The 22,990-nt window shown below is 44.2% G+C and overlaps 1 protein-coding gene across 2 annotated transcripts in view; it reads left to right on the forward strand.

The window, feature by feature from the left end:
- Positions 1-22,990, forward strand: part of VPS53 (VPS53 subunit of GARP complex) — a 123,351-nt gene that overhangs the window by 90,284 nt on the left and 10,077 nt on the right. For both annotated transcript variants that reach the window (XM_019980717.2, XM_070772802.1), the window contains exons 17-19: positions 1,058-1,136; positions 11,713-11,861; positions 15,788-15,857. In XM_019980717.2, the coding sequence (XP_019836276.2) occupies positions 1,058-1,136; positions 11,713-11,861; positions 15,788-15,857 (298 nt within the window). The remainder of the gene's footprint in view (positions 1-1,057; positions 1,137-11,712; positions 11,862-15,787; positions 15,858-22,990) is intronic.

Raw genomic sequence — 22,990 nt, forward strand, 5'->3', positions numbered from 1 at the left:
GGAGCCTGAGAAGTTGGTGCAGCTGACCCATATCCTGCCTCCTCACATGCAGTCATTCTTAGCTTACAGGGGTTTTATTGCTGCAGTATCTATAATAATGGCCTTCTCTGGTGACTTAGCAGTGAAAGAATCTGACTGCCAATGCAGGAGACTTGGGTTCTATCCCTGGGTCAGGAAGATCCCCTGGAGAAGGAAGTGGCAACTCCCTCCAGTATTCTTGCCTGGAAAATCCCTTGGACAGAGGAGCCTAGCAGGCTACAGTCCATGGGGTCACAAAAGAGTTGGACACGACTTAGTGACTAAACAACAACAGCAGTCTAGGATAACAGGGAAGAAGAACTTTCCCACCTCAGCCATCCCTGCAGGAAGGTCAGGTCCAGGGCCTCCTGTCTGCCCTCCTCAATCCACAGAGGGCCAGCCTCACCTCCAGTGTTTCAGGATGTAAAGGGTGAGCGACCTGATTTTAGCCATGAAGGCAGGTGGAGGAGTAGGCAGGGCACGGATGTATTTGGGGTGGGAGGGTGTCTGTCCAAGGAGTTCAGATGAAAGCCTTTGGAATCAGTTCTTGCCCTGGTGCCACCTGGCAGAGTTTTGTCATGGTCTTTAAGTGAGATTGGGGAAGGAGAAGCTTCAGCTTTCTCATCGGCCACTTAACTGAGGAAAAATCCAGGTCCTCTTCTTAGGTCATTTCCTCTCTTTCTCTCAACCTTTTTTTCCCTCCAAGGTCTGATTTAAACATTTTAGGCAAGCGTGTACTTTGGGAGGAGTGAAGAGGGATTCTGGGCATAGCAGCAGGGGAGATGAGCCACGGGATCTTGTGTCCTAACCGAGTGGGGACACACCCAAGTGAGACCAGACACACAGCTAGAAGGAGGGTGGAGCCAAGATGCTTCTCCTTGTCATTCATTCCTTTTTGAAATAAATTCGAGTTTTTTTGATGAAATGGTGAAGCTAGGTTTTGCACAGGTGCCTAAAACCTTGGCAAGGGGCTGTGTCGGTGGGTCATTCACAAGTCACTTTTGTAAGCCATGACCACAGTGGTGTGTTTGACTTGCAGTGTCATCTCCAGCAGCATTCAGCTGTTGGTTCAGGACCTGGATGCTGCCTGTGACCCCGCCCTTACAGCCATGAGCAAGGTAAGCTTTCAGAAAGTGCTGCCTCCTGAACGTCAGAGAGTGGGCACAGGTGGTCTCTCCCGGTCCTCACCTGTAGCTCCTGCGGGCTCTCCAGTGCTTAAAGCACCAATCAGGAGGAGAACGGAGCCCTCCAGGAGTTTCCACAGGTGCTCAATTGATCTTGCACCTGAAGTCAGTTGTTTGTCCTTTGAGAATGAGACGGGGAGCAGGTGTGCTTCCTGAGTTTGAAGGAAAGGTTGCCTTTGGTCAGCATCTGACATGTGCGGAAAGCCCTTTGTGTGGCCTCCGTAGAACGGGTGAAAGTGAAAAGTTGCTCAGTCGCGTCTGACTCTTTTGGACCCCGTGGACTGTAGCCCACCAGGCTCCTCTGTCCATGGAATTCTCCAGGCAAGAATCCTAGAATGTGTAACCCTTCCCTTCCTCAAGGCATCTTCCCTACCCAGGGATCGAACCTGGGTCTCCTGCATTGCAGGTAGATTCTTTACCAGCTGAGTCACCAGGGAAGCCCTGGTGGTGGTGTGCTTAAGGCAGTCACTTCTAACTCATCTTCATTCCTGCCACTCAGAGGTTTTTCCAACTCTTTCTGAATTCTGGTGACTGTGCAGGGTTATTTGATCAGGTTGCAGACCCTAGTTTTCTTTTCTTTTAGATACTTATTTCATTGCAGCAGGCAGGATCTTTAGTTGCAGCATGGGGGATCTAGTTCCCTGACCAACAATCAAATCTGGGCCCCCTGCGTTGGGAGTGCAGAGTCATAGCCTCTGGACCACCAGGGAACTCCCACCTCTAGTTTTCTAGTATCATGGGTCCGTCAGCCCTCAGTCCCCTGGCCTCTCCCTTGGCATTTCCCATGCCTGGCCTCATGTTGTTCTTTGGCATTTAGGTGCCTGTGTCTTTTCTCCCTAATGTAAATACCTTGAGTGCATGGACCACAGAGAATAGAGAAGACTGTCATATTTGTTGATTAAGCTGGAAATAAGCAATTCTTCATTGATATTTTTTCCCCCTTAACATTTATTTATTTGGCTGCACCAGGTCTTAGTTGTGGCATATGGGATCTAATTCCCTGCCCAGGGATCAAACCCAGGCCCTCTGCATTAGGAGGTCAGAGTCTTAAAGACTGGACCACCAGGAAAGTCCCTCATTGATTTCTAAGCCAAATAACACAAAGCCGTCCACTCTTTGAGCCTTCTAGAGCAGTGGTTGGCAAGCTACAACTGGTGAGCCACATCTGGCCCACTGCCAGATAAAGTTTTATTGGCACACAGCCACACTCATTCATTGTATGTTATCTATGGCTGCTTTTGTGCTACAACAGCAGAATTAAGTAACTGCAGCTGAGACCAGATGGCTAGCAAAGCGTAAAATATTAACAGTCTGGCCCTTTACAGAAAAAGGTTTCCAGTGCCTATTCTAGAGTCATAGACTTTTGTAGCATTCTTACAAATTCTGCAGAAAGAACTTCTCAGGGGCCTACTGGCCAGTAGCAGAGTACAATGGAAAGAACACTGGCTTTGAGTCAGACAAACCTAACTCCTCATTTTTCCTTTGGGCGTGTTGAGCAAATAACAACCTCTCTGGGCGCAGATTACCTCATCGGTATGTGAAACAGGGGGCTCTGCCTCCCAGAGCGTTGTGAGAATGGAGACTGGCCAACAAACGTTAGCCCTCGTTCCCTGTGGTCAGGAGGAGTGGCCATGTCACAAGGTTGTGTAAGCGAGGCACTCGGTCTGAATTTGGTTTTGTAGTAGATTGTAAATATTTAAGAAAAAGAGAGGTTAATACCCAAACTTAAGCTTCAGGGGTTTTTAATGATGCTCAGTGGGGAGTCCTGAGTAGCCAGTGTCACAGAGTTTCCTTTCAAAAGGCTGATCCTTTCACCAGTCAGAGGTGAATGTGTATTTCCAGCATCCGAGTATTTACAAGCAGAAGACTTGGAGCAGGCAAACTGAGGCTCACTCATTTTCTTAGAGAGACGTGACTCTGAGGATTGATTCTGCAGGCTCTGATTATCCTCTCACTGCCGGTGAACGTTCCCGACATCCTGAGCATGATCTGCTCCAGCTGCCTCCTCTCCTGCCCGCCACACAGCTTAGGTCAGAAGGCAGCTGGGGAAAGAATGTCTACATTTACCAAAGGAAGACCGAATTGGGTTTTTTTTTTTTTTTTTTTTTGTCTTTTTAGTAAAATAGCAGTTGGAGGGGCCTTAATGCTCCAGGTGTTGCTTATGTGAACTGTCATTTCATTAGGTGGGTTTCCTGCAAACTGCCCCCACCACCCATCTCTCCCCCAGACCCACACCAGCAAACACTCACAGAGACCATACCTCCAGAATCTTTTGTTTATATCACAGGAAAACCACAGACGTGGGAACGCAGCAGCTGGGAGGCCATTACTCTGTGTCTGAATCTTCTGGAGTTCTAGCAAAATGAAATCCATGTGATGAAAATGACCAGATATAAACAAGCCAAGTGGTCACAAACCGATTCAACAAATACCCTGCGATTTGTGCCTGCACTCTGTTCTGTGTAGTTTCTTCAAGGATTTTTTAAAAACTTTTGTGATCACGTTTATTCTTGTCTGTAATTCCATCATTTTTGCTGCTAGTTGAAGAGTTCAATTCAGACTCTACCCAGAGCAAGGCTGGGAAAGTCGTGCACTTTATTCCAAGGTGCTTCTTGTTGTTGCTGTTCAGTCGCTCAGTCGGGTCCAACTCTTTGTGACCCCAGGGACTGCAGCACGCCAGGCTTCCCTGTCCTTCACCATCCTCCCGGCGTTTGCTCAAACTTGTGTCTGTCTGAGTTGGTGATGCCATCAGTTCACCATGAGTACGTGGGTTTATTTTTGGACTCTGAGTTCTATTCCATTGATCTATGTGTCTTTTCTCATGCTAGGGCCACACTGTCTGATGAGTGTAGATTTCTAGTAAGTTCTAAAATCAGGAAGTATGAGTCTCTCAACTTAGTTCTTTTTCAAGATTGTTTTTGCTGTTTTGAGTGTCTTGCAGGCTCACCGTTGTTTGTCTGATCCAGAGTATCTTTCTCCCTCAAGACACCATGGCACTTATATTAAGTCTCTACTTTGTTGTACAATTATTTTTTCTATCTCTGTCTCCCCTGTTAAGCTGTGAACAACAACTTGAGGGCTGTATCTTCATTTTTTGATCTCCCCAGCACACCACAGTACTTGCTTAACAGTAGTACTCCTAGAGTGACTTTGCAGGTAAAGAAAGCAGAAAGAACAAAAGTTTATAGACACTCACTTCACCAAAGAATGGTGACCAGATGAGACAAAGGTGGTAACTCTACTGACCAGATTTAGCTGGGTAGAGCTGGCAGACAGTAGGAGACTCAGGCCTCTTTATTGGAAGTGGCAGGATCATAGAAGCCTTGAAGCCTTCAGGCACATCCAGGTGCTGTTGAGGATGAGGTGACGATCCCCAGTGGTACTTAATAGCCAGGATTCTTACTTCACCAAGTAGCATCCTGGAGCAGATTGAAGTTGGAAATAGGAAATCCCCACATGTAGCTATTTGCTCCCCAGCTGTGGGCAAGAACACCGCTGCTGGTGAAGGAGAGAAGAACACAGAGGGGCAAATTTGGTAGAAAATCCACAGGAACGGCTTTAAACGGGCCAAACCCACAAGGAGGAAGCACAATACAAGCAAACTTTAGTGGTTTCTCTGAACCTGTGTAACCTTGAGGTAGTGTTTTTGATGTTATGTCAAAATTACCCTTCAGACCGCTTTCCCCTCCCAAATTGCATTATTTTCTCAGACGAGCTCCGTGAGATGATTAGTAAATTGCTGTTTACAGAGCGCTTTACCAGGAATCAGCACCCAAAGGTGTTAACCGCGTTTAATTCTGACAAATATATAAGGTTCCTGTGTTAGTTCCTTCTCAGTTTCACAGATACGGGAATGGAAACTCATCAGATCTCTTAGTTAAAATGCAGCAGAGCCAGGATTCAGACTCAGGTCTCTCCTCTGTGCAGTAACACACCACACTTACAGAGTAAGTTAGTCTTTTGGCATATGTGGAAACTGAGGCAAAAATCAGCCCACGTAATTTGTCTAAAAACAGAAGAGGGACGACAGTGTGTGCTCGGTCCTGGTGGGTTCACATGAGCGTGTTTTCACGCTTACATGAGCATGAGCTCCTCAAGCATTCAGAAGCATCCTGTTAGATACTGGTCTTCAGCTTTTCTCAATCTGACACCATGACTTTCCTATAGGGAAGAAAACAGGTTGAGCAGCCAACCCAAGTATTGCAGCCTGCTCTGCACGTTTCTCCAGAAAACTAACGAATTATCATTCTGGCATGTGTGTTACTTGGTTTTCTTTTTCATAATAAGTCCAAGGCCATAGAGCTTTATAACAGTAAAGCCAAAAATAAAACCGAGTCTCCTGATTCTTGAAAAGGAAGTTGTTTGGAGTGCTTTGGTGGAAACCATATGAAGAGTTCTGTCTTTTAAATGTAATTTCTGTGAATTCTTAAGAATTCATATGTCTCTGCCAGATGCTGATGTTCGGTGTAATTTCTTTGCCTGTTCAGTCACGGAAAGTGGTACTCAGTCGTGGAAGGTATTGTAACTTTTAACCCCTGATGTGTACATGTTGTGTAACAGAAAGGGCAACAATAAGATTGCAATCCTACAGAATGAATGTGGCAGGAAAAGGTCAGTGAGCACAGTCTTACTTCCTTTTGTTGTCCAGAATAATTGTAATTCTTGAGCCTCCTAGAAATTGGAAGCTAAAGAAAGCAATTCAAGTTTCCTAAAAAAAAAAAAAAAAAAGAATTAGTATGCCTGAGTGTGGCCTTACAAGTAGGATTTTTTTTTTTTTTAATCTCTTGCTTCCTTAAAGGGAACCATTTGTCCCATGGTTCTCCTCACTCTGTTCTTTTTCCTAGGGCTACTCACATCCCTAGGTTGAAAGAATCTAAGTCTCTGTCCAGAATCAAACAGATTTAGCTTTTAGCCCATTAATGGTAGTTTTAAGGGAGGAAAAAAAAAAAAGAAAGAAGAAACTGAACAAATTAAATTTCCTTACAGTCTGGCAAGTAATTTCTATTAGATTTCAAGATCGTGAACATGTACTCATTTAGGAGGCCGCCTTACTATTCCCCAAAGACATTTCAAAATGGCCAGAACAGTCCTCAAATCTGTTCTTATTTCCCTCAGTTATTAAAATGTAGATCTGTTTCAGGAGGCTCACAGGGCTCCATGGTTAGGAAATCCTCATTTCCATCTACCACCTATAATCAAGGCACATCTTTCTTTATAAAAGATTTTTTTTTAATGACCGAAGCAAATTACCTTCATTATAGAAAATTACAGATTTTTAAAAAGAAGAAAATTTAAACCACCCATAATTCCAATTAACAAACATATTTCAGTCTTTCTTCTTATGCCTATATTTTCTTTATTTATCTTCATTTTTGGCTGTGCTGGGTCCTCATTGCTATGCAGGCTTTTCTTTATTTATGGTGTGAGGGCTTTTCATTGTGGTGGCTTCTCTTGTGGAGCACAGGCTCTAGGGCAGTAATTCAGAGCCTGGGCTCAGTAGTTGAGGTTTCTGGACTCTAGAGCACAGGTTCAGTAGTTGTGATGCATGGGCTTAGTTGCTCTGCGGCATGTAGGGTCTTGCCAGACCAGGGTTCAAACCCATGTCTCCTGCATTGGCAAGCGGATTCTTTACCACTGAGCCACCAGGAAAACCCTATGCATTTATTTTTAAATAAGCAAGCTTATGCTTTACATAATATATAACCTCTTTTTCTCATTTTGCAGGTTTTAATAGTTTTCTGTGCCTTTTGAGCTGAATCTGTGGTATTTTTTAGTGATTGCTTAGTACTCCATAGTACAGAGTATTTACTATTAAACTTGTAACAGTAGTTAACATTTACCATGGAAGTAATACATGCCAAGCACTGTGTAAGAGCATCCCATATACTGTTTTTCATTAACTGTATAGATTATAGAGGTTATCATCATCCCAGTTTTATGGCTGAGAAAACTGAGGCTCAGAGAGTTTGGTCACTTGCCCAGGTCATGCATTTAGCTCGTTGCACAAACAATATTAGGACTCATGACTGGCGACTCCAGATCGCCTCATCTGAAGTACTGTCGTCTGTTGCCCCGACGTGTATGTGATCATTTCACTTTTGATGGATGTTAGGCTATTTCCGGTTTTTCACATTTATAAATAGTCCAGCAATGGACAACTTTGTGTGGGTGTGTGTTTTCTGAGCATTCATAATTATTATCTTCAGATGAGTTGCCATAAAGGAGTTGCAGAGATTTAAAACTATGTAAAATGCAAAACTTTTTTGATATTTTCAAATCACCTGTAAGAAAGCTTGTACAAATTCACCTTCCCATTGGCCCAGCAGTGAATAAAAAAAAAAAAAATCTACTTAAAGCCTTTATTGCTCCACTTTCTATCCTGGATCTTACTGGTTTTCCTCCCAGAGTTAAGGAATGTGTATCCCTGAGCAAAGAAGTGAGAAGAGTTATCCTTTCCTCTTCTTCTGCACCACCATCACCACCACCACATCCTCTACTTTGGACAAGCTCATCTGTACACACATTTTGCTTGCCCCAAATTTCCTTAGTTAATTTCAACTTCATTTCAGGTGGTAACACTTATTTTGGAAAGCAGCATGATAAAGTGGAAAGAAACAGGGACTTTGGAGTTAGTCAGACCAATGTCTAGATCTCATCCCTGCAGACTTATCAGTTCGTTAGGCCAGTCCCTGATTGTCCTCACATCTGTCTTATCATCCATGAAGCAGGAATAAGAATACCTCCTTCACTGCATAATCGTCATAAGCAGTAGGTTCACGGGAAAATGTCGATCATGGTACTTAGTACATAGTAGGTGCTCGGTAGAATGTTCCTTCCTCTTTTTTGTTCCCCACACAGTACTTAGTTGAGTGCTATACTTGGGGAAGGTGCCTAAAAACAGCACACGCTTGTTGTGTGAGTAAAAGTAGCCTGGACAGACATGAGGTGTGAGCGTGTGCTTGTGCGCGTGCCTGGGGCCAACATCCCAGCAGCCTTGCCCGTAACACTAGACTCTGATCGCCTGCGATGTTCCCAGACTCCACAGGTCTGAGTCTGCTCTGTACAGCTTTAGTTCTGAGATAAGATGAATATGAATTTGATGAATATGAATATGATGAATATGAATATGTGAATATATTGAATATATGAATAAGATATATTCATATATGAATATATGAATAAGATGAATATGAATCTGAATTCTCGGTTGAGGAATATTTCTCAGGAGACCTCTGTGCACGTTTCACATAGCCATGGAGAAACACACATGCCATAGTCAACTAGCATGGATCCCCGTCCTCTAATCAGTGGGTGAATCAGAGGTCTCTACTGCTCTGGGCATCTCCCCAGCCTTCCCTGTGAGGGGCCAGCACACTCTCTTTCCACAGGCACCAAAAACCACCGGGACTGGCAATGCCCTGAGCCCCACAGCCTCCCCCTGAGGCTGTGTGGGGTCCCTGGGACTCTGGTGTTGTAAATGGATCATTTCCTTGCTTGCTGTTTTTATCAACCCTACATCTTGGTTACTGCTTCTTTTGCAAACTTGTTCTTGTTCAAATAGCACCAATGGTATTCAACCCCACCCCACCTTCTAAACAAAAAGCGCAGAAGAAAAACCGTGAAGTATGGAGTTCTATGAAGTATGAAGCTCTAAAGGTCAGATGCAAAGTTCACCTGGAAAAGTTGGAGTCTGATTTCCACTAATGGCTTTTCAGGATGTTTGTTCTTCCAGTGCAAGCTACTGTTTTATGTCCCTTGATCACTGTGTATTTCATTAGCTTCTCCGTGAGAAACTGGGCTCCCCTTGAACTAAAGCTGAGTTAAGTACTGTTTTCTGTTTGTTTGAAATAATTAACATGTGTCTAGGAAGCAGCCCAGTGTAGCGCTTGGGTTTAAGATGGGCTTGGGCTGCCTCTACTCTGCCATTGATCAGCTGAGTGACTTTGGGCCTCTTCTCTTTGAGCCTTTTCAGTCTCCTTGTCAGTAAGACAAGATCTTACTGTAAGATCATGTCAGAATAGCAAAGGAGATGATGTGTGCCAAATGCCAGGCCAAATGACCTGCACACAGTAGGTCCTGACGTAGGTACATTGGCACATTCGAGTTACAACCCAAACCCTAAGTCATCAAGGGGAAAGATGGCAGAGCATCCATCCGAGGCTGTGGCTGGACAGTACCACTGCTGGCTGTATTTTGCTCATTTTTTAGAGAATAGTCTGAACAATGTCAACTTTCATTGTTTTCCAGTACTTTAAATTCTTTTCTTATTCCACAAAGCTGGCTTATTTTTTTTTTTAATTTTTGTTAATTTTTGGCCACACTAAGTGGCATGTAGGATCTCTGTTCCCCAACCAGGGATCAACCCCTGTCCCTCGAAGTGAAAACACAGTCTTAACCACTAGACCTCCAGGGAAGTCCTGGGTTGACTTAAATTTAAACTCATGAATCCATTTGACTTTTGTTAGTACTTCATTTATCTTGACCGATGGAGTTCGAAATGGCCTAAGTATTCAGGAAAATCGGATCTTTCACCTAGATTTCCCAGTGTGGATGCATTCTAACATGGCCAATGGTGGTCAAGAGGAGGCAGCTCTCCAGCGGGAACTTGAACTCTCACGCCACGAGCTCCGTCTTGCCCAGAGTTGCTTGTAACCGATGACAGGGCATGTCACCACCACCGACTGTGGTTGTCTTCTGTCAATGGAGAACCATCGTGCTTAGATAATTGTTTCCGAACTTTTCAAGCTGTTGAAACGTCAACTGCTGCCAGCTTGGAAAAGAGCAGTCATTACTATGGATGAGCTTTGCACTCGATGGAGGGCGGAGTTCACTGTGCGTTTTGTTCCCCTGGGGCCTTCTGCCGTGGAGCCGCTGACAAGCTGGGAGTGGAAGATGAAGTGTAGATGGTAACAGCACCTGCCAATTCTGGCCTCAGCCTGTGAGCTCATTTAAGGCCCCCTAGGATGTTCATTGTTTGAATGGGTCACATCTTTAATATCAGGTGGGAAAAGAAGTCTCTTGAAACAGAAGAGGATAAGGAAAACATTAGAAGTAGCCAAAGCATTAGAATATAAAGTCAGTTCATATTAGACTTTTCTACCATCTCTGCGTCCTTTGCTTTTATTTTTTTCGTCCAGTAAAAAAATTAGAGGCCCTTTTCTTTCTGGAGCCTCATTATGAAAGCTTACATAGACTTCATGTATCTGGGCCTTGGTTTTCTTATCTGTAAAATGAAGATGGAGGTGCCTTCCAGCTTTTGCATGGTTCCATGCTTACACAGACCCAAAGCTTTTAGGCCATAAATACCTGTTGATGTGAAGAAACATTAGGACAAAACATAGAGTCATTTGAGCTTCCCAGGAGCTGGGGGATCATCCGTGTATACAATATGATTCTTTTAAACACATTCTCTCAGGATTGAATTTTTCCTTTTCCCAGGAGCTCTGTAAAAATAGTATTTTCTTGCCAGAGACATCAAGGCCTCAGAAAGACTGCCTTCCTTCTATGAACATATTATACAGTTTGTGTACGGCTCAGGATCTTTTTAACAGGCAGCCCAGCTCCTTTCTGAGAGGCTGACCCTGCAGAACCCCATCTCAGTCCTGGCCAGTGGTGTGAAGCAGGCTGGGGGCTGGTGCCACCCCTCTTCTCCAGTGTTTCCGGGTGAGGTGGTGGTGGGGAGAGCACACCTCTGCTGCTTTTTCCATTTTATTGTGCTTGTTTTTCATTTCCCCTAACTGACCTCAGGTTGTGAGAACTGGAGCCCAGCAGGTCTCTCGTTTTTTTATTTTGTTTTTAATATGTTTATTTATTTGGCTGCGTCCAGTCTTAGTTGCAACACCCAGGATCTTCATCACGTCCTGCAGGATCTTCCGTTGTGCACACGCTTAGTGGCTCCATAGCTTGCGGGATCTTAGTTCCCCAACCAGGGATCGAACCCAAGTCCCCTGCATTGCAAGGTGGATTCTTAACCACTGGACCCCCAGGGAAGTCTCAGGCCTCTTGATTTTGTTCACGGCTTGCCTGGTCAGAGGCCAGTGATGCCCCAAACCTGCCATCCACACAGCCCCTGCCCTGTTCCCCACAGCACTGTCTTAACCTCTGACCTGCCCCTCATATTTACAGAGATGCTCTTTCCTTTCTCTTGATTAAAATCCCACATAATCTCAAAGGCTCTTGGAGTAAGAGTCTAATGTTTGATTATGGAAATTTTCAGTTAGATAGAAAAGTAGAAGAAATAAGCTACCAAAGAAAGCAGAGAAAATAAGCCACAAGGATATATTGTACAACACAGAGAATATGGCCAGTATTTTATAATGAATATAAGTGGAGCATCACCTTTTAAAATCATTTAGAAACTAACCCAGCACTGTAAATCAACTATACTTCAAGTTTTAAAAACTATGAAACACTATATTATACACCTGTCCCCTCACTTTCCCCAGTAACGGGTAGCGCTGTCCTCCTGCACAGGCTCTGAAGACTTGTCCCACCTTGTCTCCATTTTCAGATGCAGTGGCAGAACGTGGAGCACGTTGGTGACCAGAGCCCCTACGTCACGTCGGTCATCCTTCACATTAAACAGAACGTCCCCATCATCCGTGACAACCTGGCCTCCACGCGGAAATACTTCACGCAGTTCTGCATTAAATTTGCAAAGTAAGTCCTGAATGCCCGCATCACTGGATGGTTCGGAATGCCGTGCTGACCACCAGCATGCACCCGATCCAGGTGTCCCCACCATCCAAATAGTTTTTTTGTACCCTAGAGAAGCATACTAATCACACTAAATTTGCTACTTAATGTGGTAAATCACAGTAACAGCAGTACAGCCATCCACCCCCTCAAGAGAGGCAGAAAGGAGTCAGGGGGCTTCTGTCATTTGAACTACGTGGACATTCTGGTACCCCTGCCTCCCCCCAGGTTTGGATAATTAAAATTATTTTCCAGCAACTTCATGTATGTATTTTGTCTCACTGACTGGATAATAAGCTTTTTGAGGATGGGAACCGTGAGTTCTGTTCCTTTTGACCTTCTCTTCCTCCTCGCCCATAGCGCTTATTACTGTGGCTGCCAGAGTATATCCACTTGTGGACACCCGTGAGTCTAGGGAAGGTACTAGAAATCAGGAAGAGCAAGTCAGAGAGCCAGTCCATTGCCAAGTAGGTGGAGTGAACACTGCCTGCGTGTCTCCTGCCCCGTCCTCCTGTGCGGATGCTTCTGGCTTGTTGTTGTAAAGCAGGGAGATGTTTTGGTCCTTTGCCAGTCAGCATCTGGCCGTAGCACCGTTTCCCCCAAGGCCGGACACCATGGAGGGTCAGTGCCTCCTCGGACCAATTATCAAACAAGCATTTTGGCAGACTTCGCAGGGAAGGGCTTTGGGAAGAACGGCCCTGTCCAAGCTACTGAAGTGAGGTTATTCTCATCCAGGTCCCTGAGGACAGTTTAGGGCTCCAAGTTTCTGTCTTCCCCAGATCTCTCCCAGTTTGTGTTCAATTAAGGCTTTCCTTCCCCCTCACACACAAGCCCCTAAAGAGCAGCAGTTACGGAGTGGCTGTGGCCTGAGTTTTAGTTCCCAGAGTGTCAGGAAAGGCCCGAGTGGACCCTCCCGGAAGGCATTAATGTGTGCAGGACAGCAGATGGGCCGGGAGCTGACATCCCTTCCACTCTCTGGGTGCTCATTAGTGCAGGTTAAAAGCCCTGCTGATAAATCACACTGTGACACTCCCCATAACTCCCAGTAGGAACAGCGTCTCTATAAAAATTTACTGTAGCCAAGAATCTCCAGTGCTGTTGCACAGGAACCTGATGGAGCTGATGTTAAACCGAGGAAGGGGTCTTCACTAGTCCCAGCACCAGTTCACCTTCTCTCAGTGCCCTTGGCTCTCACATTAAGCCCATGCTGGGGGAGCTGGGCATAGGATGCCATCTCTCACATCTGGAAAAGTTTAACCTGTAATCTAGAAAGTGGATCCTTCATTTAATCCATGGTACCCTCTCATCACTGTAAAATCCCAGCTGAAGACCAGAACCTTCAGGTAGGGGCTGTGAGAAGACTCTTCTTCAGCCAAGAGCAGTCACTGCCACCACTGCGAGGGTCTGGAGGAGCCCCTTGCAGTTACACCTCACGTTGCTGGAACTCTTCCCCCAAAGACGTGTCCCTGATCCTTATGCTTTCCCCACCCCTCCTCCTATAGTTCAGCACACAGAGCCAGATGAAGCACATGATCAAAACCTACTTAGTTTGAAGTAACTTAGGTTATAAACTGTGTGCCGTTGCAGTTAGCTGTAGTTCAGTCTCATGGTACTTTTTGGCCTGACTCCAGTTGAGAGCAGGAAGAATCCATGCCACGTAGTCCTTTGTTCTCACTGCCTCCTGATCAGTTAGCTGGCCTTCCCCTAGATCTGATCTCTGGGGCTGACATTTCTTTCCCTCTAACTTTTTTATCTCACTATTGGTCTCTGAAGCAACAACAGTCTCTGTTATTTAGACATCAAGATCAGCCCCCTGGTAGAAACTACTGTTTGAACCACAAGTGACTTCCCTCATCCACTCAGTGGATTCTCCTCCATTCAGTAATGGGGATGATGAGACAGATCTCTTAATAGTGATTGGGAGGAAAAAAAATGAGAAGTCATATAAACTTCCTGGTAAAGTCTTGGTACCAAGCCGACATTTAAAAAGTATTAGCTGCTGCCATTATTATTTATTGTTCATTCAGCATGCAGCCACTTGAGCACCCACTGTATTCCAGCTGCAGAATTCAGTGCTTTGACTAAGTACACGTGGTCCCTGGCTTCATTTGCCTTACGGTCAAGTGGAAGGAAATAGACATGTCAGCAAATAAGTATAACCGTGTAGGTTATTTATTAGGTTGGAGGTCTGTGGACTCTGCAGAGTATGGTGGAGGAGACTGAGGAGAGGCTTCACAGGAAAGCTGTCCTTGAGCAGAGTCCGGGAGATATGTGTGTGTCCTGACCCACAAGGCGGTGGGGAGGCATTCCGGGCAGAGGGAGCAGTGTGAGCAGAGGCACGGAGGATTCAGATTGCCTAGAGTCGTAGGATCTGCATGGGGCTAGACAGTCGAGGAAGGTCTGTCTGCAAGAGTTGTGATCAGAGGAGGGTCCTGCTCATATTTGCATCTGAAATAAATCCCATTAACGGCTGATGGATTAGAAATGATGAGGCTGAAGGCTGGGAGACCAGCTAGGAAACAACTGAGAGAGCTCTAGTGAGAAGGAGAAGCGCAGCAGCCGGGGACGGTCAGGAAGGGTGGGTGTGGATGTTGAGGGAAGAACTGAGAGCTTACTGGATTTTGTGGTTGAGGGCAAGTCTGTGGCTTCTGACTTGAATGCCTGCACAGACGAGATCTAGTCTCTGAGCCTGGATCCAGGGTAGGGCAGAGTCTTGGATGTGCGGGGGTGGAGGTGCCAGTGCCATGCCAGTGGGCTCTCCAGTAGGTCTCTGGATATCAGAGTGGCACAAACCTTCTGGAAAAAATGTGGAGAGAGCAAAGAGGATGGCGGGCATGAGTCTGAGAGCAGCTTGTCAAGTGAGGAGATGGGGAGGCTGGCCAGCCTTTACCTCAGCCTCCAAATCTTGCTTTCGGCCATGGGCCCTGTGTTCTCCTGGTCTTCGAATCTGGCCTGATTTTAGGCATTTCTGGTTCCCATGCCTTCTGTTCAGCAGCAATACAACTCAGCCTTCCCTACTCAGGGCTCTGTGGGATTTTCTTTAAAAAAAAAAACCCTCCTGACCTGTTAAAATTATATTCTCCCTTTCCCCAGATGAGCATCATCAGTTCACCTGGCCCAGGTTGCCCTTCAGTCCCCAGTGAATTTTTTGGAGATTGTGTATTTTGTTCTCTGATCTGACAGTTACTCCCTTAGCAATTATTTCCTATTTTCGCATTTAAGATCCCATAACCACCTCATGTATATTCGGTTGTCACATCCATTAGGATGTTTTCAGCTACTCGTCATAGAAGGCCTGACTCAAACTGACTTAAACAGTGAATTTTTTATTTCATATAACTGAAGTCTGGAGATGGGACAGATCCCAAGATGCAGTGGTTCAGCAATGTTACTGAGGACCTAGCTTCTTTACTGACCCTGCTCTCCTTGGGCCTGGCTTCATCCTTAGAACAGTGGGAAAATGACAGCTCTAGATGTTAAATCCAAACACACAAACAGGCTAAAAAAGAAGAGAGTCCTGCCCCCGCTGTGCAGTGAAGTCCTTCCCTCCCCCTGGCTTGGATCATGTCCTCGAATTGTCAGCACCAGCAGCAGTCACCCAAGGAACCCCAGGCTCTGCCTGGCTGAGGCTAATTAGAATCCACCTCTGTTGTTTAGGAGGAATCAGCTTTTCCCCAGCATCCCAAGGCCAGATTTACCTAAATAAAACCAGGGTTTTCATTAGGGGGGCGGGGGGGGGAAGAGTGCATGCTGGTAGGACATAAGAATATCTACTTTAATTCTCCATTTTCTTTAGAAGGAAGTATAGGAACTTAAAAAAAAGAAAAGTTTTTGCAGTTCTTTACCAAAGAGAAAATGAACCTCATCTGTCACTTCTTTTTTATCCACAGCTCCTTCATTCCCAAGTTCATCACCCACCTCTTCAAGTGCAAGCCAATCAGCATGGTGGGGGCAGAACAGGTGAGATGAAGCTGGTATAGGGCTGTTCCCCTCGCTTTCACTGTGGGTCAGACCACGTATCTTCCTAGTCCAGAGGTACTAGGTCAAAGTAAAACCACCGGTTTCCCCTGTTTTGAGGACAGAATGATGATCTGGCAGCTGAATTCATTCATCCATTTATTTAAAGCTTTTTTTCCATTGAGCACACCCCCTGGTACCTGGGCCTTATTTTAGGGACAGGGCATACCACAGTGAACAGGCAGACAAGACCTCCCCTTCATGATGTTTACACTCTAGTAAGAAGAGACAGATAACATACAAGTAACAAATAAGTCAGAAGATCATTTTTACCTCAGTATGCAGGGTATAAAGCTAGGTTATATGAAAGAATACCTTAGGAGCATGATATTCATTATATTCTTTACATATTTATGTGCCGTGTGCTCAGCCGCTCAGTCGTGTCCAACTCTTTGCAGCCCCATGAACTGTAGCCTACCAGGCTTCACTGTCTATGGAATTTTCCAGTCATATTTTTATAGAGATGTACTCTTTTAAAATATTTATTTATTCATTCATTCGGCTGCTTCAGGTCTTAGTTGCAGCACATGGAATTTTCCCTGTATCACATGGAATCTTTGTGTTGCAGTACTCTGACTCTCTAGTTGCAGTGCCCAGGTTTAAGTAGCTGTGGCATGTGGGCTGAGTTTCTCCACAGCACGTGGGATCTTAGTTCCCCAACCAGGAATCAAATCCACGTTCATGCATTGCAAAGTGAAAGTGTTTTAGTCGCTCGGTTGTGTCCGACTCTTTGCGACCCCATGGACTGTAGCCCTTCAGGCTCCTCTGTCCAGGGAATTCTGCAGGCAAGAATACTGGAGTGAGTAGCCATTCCTTCTCCAGGGAATCTTCCCAACCCAGGGATCAAACGTAGGTCTCCCGCATTGCAGGCAGATTCTTTACTGTCTGAGCCACCAGGGAAGCATATTGCAAGGCACATTCTTTACATATTTATATTCTGTATATTCTCTGTTCTAAGAGGAGTAGTGGCTTTAGGTTGGATGGTTGGAAGAGGCACCTCTGAGAGTTGGGGCTGCAGGAGGACTAGGAGAAAAGCATCTGGGCAGAGGGAGCCACAATGGCTCTTGATTATTTGGGGTCCTAGTGGCTGGGGCAGAGACCGCCTAGGAGCAGCAAGCAAAGACAGGCTCATCTTTTTGGTACAGAGAAGCTCTGTCCACCTCACCCAGCAAGTCTTCCTCCATCAGCCCAACCCTGCTCACTTGAATTCTATGCCTCAAGACCTGTCTACATAGATGGTGTTGCCTCAGCACTGCTGAGTTGAGTTGGGTGCCATGGCAGTTGCCTCTGCTCAGAGACCACCTGTTCACACTCTGTAATTTGAACAGCTTGAGTTTGGAGAACAGTTTAAGCTCCTTTAAAAACAAACAATAATATTCAGCCCCTAATTCATTTTCTGTTTGTTTATAATTGTTCGAGCCATTTAATTGTAGCTCCTTAATCTTCATACAAATGTAAACACAAGGCTCAGTTTGCCTTTATTCTCATTATTTTTGAAGGTTTAGTTCTTTGTTTTTAATTGAAGTACAGTTGATTGACAATGTGGTATTAGTTTAAGTGTACAGCAAAATGATTCAGTTATATGTATACATATATCTATTCTTTTTCAGATTCTTTTCCCTTAGAAGTTATTACAAAATATTGAGTATGGTCCCCCAGCCCCTAATTATTTAAAAACACTTACTTAGATGCGAGCTGTTCATGTACTGATCATGTATGATCCCTTTATATTCATTAAAATAAATCCTCTGTAGACCTTAAATCAGCAATACTGAACTGATTTCAGTTGCTTTCTGTATTTGAAAGAACTACATTTTTAAGTAAGGAGAATATATAGTTCAAGGCATTTCCATAACTCCTGCTCTTCCACTGGATTAGTTGACTGGGTGGTGGCTCAGCTCTCCTAGCTCCATAACTTGCCCCAACCCTGGGCCCTTGGCCGTGCTGGTCTGAGTCAGGCCTCAGGAGGGTGGCAGGTCAGCATGTGCCCTGGTGCATCATGGGTCCATCAGAAAGTATCAAAGCCAGAGGCTCTTGAATCTCATAAGTGCTGTTTGTTCTATAATCTTTTTGTAAGTGAGTGGCCTTCCTACACTATACCAAGGCAGTAGGTGTGAGCCTTAAGGTTATGGGCTCCAGAATCACTAAGGTCTGATGCTGAATCCTGTCTCTGCCAGCCAGCAGCTGTTTGTCCTTAGTCAAATTACTTACCCTTCAAGGGCTTTAGTTTCCTCATCTATAAAATTGGGATAATCACAGTACCACCTCACAGGGTAGTTGTGAGGATTAAACAAGATAATGTGCTGAAGAAGATCAGCAAGGAGATCAAACCAGTCAATCCTAAAGGAAATCAGCCCTGAATATTCATTGCAAGGACTGATGCTAAAGCTCTAATACTTGGCCACCTGATGCAGAAAGCCAACTCATTGGAAAAGGTCCTGATGCTGGGAAGGACTGAGAGCAGGAGGAGAAAGGAACAACAGAGAATGAGATGGTTGGATGGCATCACTGACTCAATGGATATGAGTTTGAGCAAACTCTAGGAGATAGTGAAGGACAGGGAAGCCTGGCCTGCTGCAGTCCATGGGGTCACAAAGAGTCAGACACAGCTTAGTGACTGAATAACAACAATGCACTGAAGCGCTTGACCCAACATCAGGCACATGGGAAGCCCTCAGCAAATGCCAGCTCTTACTATTAATAGTTTGTTTCTCTGTCAGCGCCTGTCTTCTCACATGGAAACATCTAGTCAATGCTTGACGTGGGCTGTCTGGCTGACCAGCTTAGCAGAGTCAGAAGCATTGTTTCAGCAAACGTCCTGGGAGGTTGTGTGGATTCAGACACTGACCAACTGCATCTGAGTGTAGAGTTTCAGTGTTTGGAAATTCTTGCCTCTTGCACGTCATAAGCACAGAATGAACCTTCTCCTCGGGAAACAGCAGAATAATAATGCCCCAGCACGTCCAACTTCATGAGCACATGTTCACCGGGGACCCTCTGTTCACCTCACTGCTGTGTGTGATGAGAGAGGATGTAGAGTGGTTGCTCTTAGTGTGTCCAGGAGAAGCTTTGGATTCTGTTTCTGGTCTCTAGAAACTAATTCTCTCAAGTTTCTAGAGTTGATGAAGCCCCTGGAACAGAGTTGACTCATTGGGAACATGTTTCCATGAGTTTGCAGCCCTGCCCAGGCCTTGCAAGCTGATTTAGTGTCCAGCAACCATGCTATTTTCATCTTGTCACATGAATCCAATGTCATATCTATTTTCCTCAGATTTTCCTTTCTTTAAAAGAATGTTAAAATAATCAACTCAGACTCCAAAAGCCCGCATCTTCAGAAAAGTATCAGTTTGGCCAGTATTCTGCTTTGAGATGTGAATGAGAAAACCATCTGGAAACTGGCATTTGACTTTATCAGACCCCAGACAAACATGAGTGGGTGACAGGGGAGCATAGATCTCAATAGGCCCTGCCTCGGGTGAAGGGTGGGGAGGCCATGAGTAGGAACTGTAGGGCATCGTGGCCCTTGGAAGATTCCCACGTGAAATTCAGGTTTAGCTGGGGTCCATGCTTGCCGTGAGTATCTGGGCTTAGAAGCCCATGCAGTCATGGAGCTGGAGGCATGATCACTCAAGCAGCAAAACCACAGGAAACTGGAAGTTACCAGAGAGAAGTTCATAGATTAAAACAGATTCTGAGACTTTCCTTGTGGTCCAGTGATTAAGACTTCACTTTCCAATGCAGGGGGTACGGGCTCAGTCCCTGGTCGGGAAGCTAAGATCCCACATGCTTCTCAGCCAAAAAACCAAAACATAAAACAGAAGCAGTATCATAACAAATTCAATAAAGACTTTAAAAATGGTCCACATTAAAAAAAAAATTGTTAAAACTTCTGCTTAAAAAAAAAAAAAAGTCTTGATGAAACAGATTCTGTCACAAATCTTAGAGCAGCTGTAATCCAAGTTTAACAAAAGCTGTGAGAGTCGAGGATGAGGCCTAACCTCAGAGTCTGCCTTTGCTTTGCCACAAAGGTACTAGGTCCTAATTTTAGATTGCATTTTAATACTTGTGTCAAAAATGGTAAAGGAGACATTTTCCTGCTCTTGATTCTTTCCCTGATCACTGTATAAAGTAAATTATTTCCCCCTGGGCCCCAGAGTCTGCCTGAGCAATTGCAAGGGCACGCGGAACTGAACCATACCAGTATTTGTCATGCTTCTTGCTAGTTTGTGATTTTCAGAGAATCTTGTGGGATTTGCAGGGTCATTAATTAGTCTTCTGGCCACAGTATGTATGACTGAGCACACAGTGGAAATGGAATCCATTTGCACAAACTTACCAGAGGAAGCAGCTCACTGTTGTGTCAGGAAAAGGACCCAGGGTGTTTTTAAGCACTCCTTTGGGGGGAGAAAAGTGTACTAATAAAATTTAATACATGTAAATGACCATTTTTTAAAAGAACGACAAAACCTTAGCAAGCTAGGAATAGAAGAAAATGTGTTAAGGCTGATTTTATTTTAAAAGGGTATATACAGAAACATATGTGATGGTCTGCATAGATAAATCCATTTGTCAAAACTGTACAGTTAAAAATTGTACATTTCATTGTATGTAAATTTAACCTCAGAAAAATTAAGTGAGGAACAGGGAGTGGTTGCAGCAGGGTTTCTCAGCCTCTGCACTATTGACATTTGGGGCTAGAGAATCTTTTTTGTTGTGGGGCTGCCCTGTGCATTATAAGATGTTTGGCACCATCCCTCACCACTACCCACTAGTTGCCAGTAATACCCTGCCAATGTTGACAACCAAAAATGCATCCAGACATTGCCAGGTATCTAAGCCGAGGGTGGGAGGATGAACCCCCCTCCCCAAGCTGAGAGCCAGTGTATTGTAGGCATGGATGAACTGAGATGAGCATGTGAGAATGTCTCTGGTTAGTACAACCGACTGCATAAGGATTCACTGTATTCTTCTGTTTATGTCATACATGCTTGAAACTCTCCATAATAACAAGATTTTTTGTTTTAAAAATGTAGTGGTCCACCCTCACATAATACCCACTTAAGTGATATCCACAATAAAATTTTATTTTGAGAAATGACACAAAACTCAATTAGTGCTTAAAGTAAGTTCCTTCTAGATTTTCTGATTATAGAATGTGTGTTCAGAAGAGCTAAACTTTCTCCTTCTTTTTTAATGTGCTTGTGTGTCTGTGCACACTGTAGAGCTTTCTCCCTTTTGCTCAGCCCTTCTCTATTTCTAAGGAGCTTTTTGAATCTCTTCACTGCCTGGTTAACCGCTCACCTTTCTCTGTGGCATCAGCTCTGGCCCATCTTGACTTTTATGAGACCATCCTGTCCACCGAGAACTTAAAGCCTCCTCTATCACTCAGTCAAAAAGGGGCCTCCCTTTGTGCCACACAGAGCAAAGAGACAGGCACAGCCACGCTCCGCAGGGGTTTATGCCCATGGCAGGATCATCAAGGTCCTGGGGATGGGAGGACTGAGCAAGCTCATGAATGAAGTGAATCAGTTAATGGGGGAAAAAATTGCCATAAACATCACGCTTAATCGTCAAATATACAAAGATTTTTCTCTTGACATTAGGAACAAGACAAGGATGTCTATTGTCAACATTTCTGTCCCACGTTGCCCTTGAAGTCCTGGCCAGGAAAATAAGGCAAAAAATAAAATGTTAAAGAAATAAAAGGTATACAATTAGACGGGAAGAAACAAAGCTGTCATTTTTCACATTTTACAGAGAACATGACTGTGATTGACAATATCCAGAAGAATCTATAGACAGACTATTAGAATAGAAATTTAGTAGGTGGGAGCCAATATAAGGTCAGTATTTAAATTATTTCCAATATTTGTATATACCAGCAACAAACAATTTTAAAAAAATTTAATGAAACCATATACATTAAAATCTAGCTGGTAATAAGTATTTTAAAAATGTGTGACTCTTCTACACAAAAAGTGACACAATATTAAGATATATTAAGGAAAAATCTTTAAAATGACAGGAAGGTCCATGTTCATATGTTAAAAGACTCAATAATTTTTTTTTTTTGGTCATTCTGCATGACATGTGGGATCTTAGTTCCCCAACCAGGGATTGAACCCATACTCCCTGCACTGGCAGCAGTCTTAACCACTGGACTTCTAGGGAAGTCCCATGAACTCAGTATTTTTAAAATGTCAATTCTTTCAAAGTTATAGAGTGAAATCCCAACAGGGGTGGGATGGGTGCTTGTGGTGTGAATGTAAATTGATAATCGGATTCTAAAAGTTGGATGGAAATGCAGAAGACCAGAAATAGCTGAAATAACTCTTGAGAAAGAGAACGGAGTTGGAGGATTTAAACTTCAAGATACCAGGGCTTCTTTTAATGCTAAAGTAATTAAGCACACAGGGACAAACGGGCCAACAGAAAGGAATGGCGTTCAGAAATTGACCACACACACACAGACACTGGATTTATGGCAAAAGCAGCACTGTAATTCAGTTGGGAGGGGATGGTCTTCTCAGTAAACAGTGCTGGGTAATTGCATATCCACATGGGAAAAAAATCAATCTTTATTTTTTGTAAGGAATTTTTTGATGTGGGCCATTTTTAAAGTCTTTGTTGAACTTGTTACAGTACTACTTCTGTTTTATGTTTTTCTGTTTTTGGAAGTCCCGGAAAAAAATTAATCTTGACCCTAACCACACACCATATACAAAAGTCAGTTTCCAAAAAAACAAATCGGTTCCAGTGAGGATGTGGAGAAATTAGAACCCTCATATGCTGCTGGTGGAAATCCAAAATGCTGCAACCATTTGGGGAAACAGTTTAGCCGTTTCTCAAAATGTTAAGCATGGAGTTACCATATAACCCAGCAATTCCACTCCTAGATAGAAACCCAGAAGAACTGGAAAAGTGTGTCACGTAACCGTTGTACACAGATATTCAGAGTGGCATTTTTCATAATAGCCAAAAAGTAGAAACAATTCAAATGCCCATAAGTTGATGAATGGATAAACAAAATGTGGCTTAATCTTACAAGGGAATATCATTCAGTTGTAAATAGAAAT

This window comes from Bos indicus, chromosome 19, assembly GCF_029378745.1.
Source record: "Bos indicus isolate NIAB-ARS_2022 breed Sahiwal x Tharparkar chromosome 19, NIAB-ARS_B.indTharparkar_mat_pri_1.0, whole genome shotgun sequence".
Classification (NCBI taxonomy): domain Eukaryota; kingdom Metazoa; phylum Chordata; class Mammalia; order Artiodactyla; family Bovidae; genus Bos; species Bos indicus.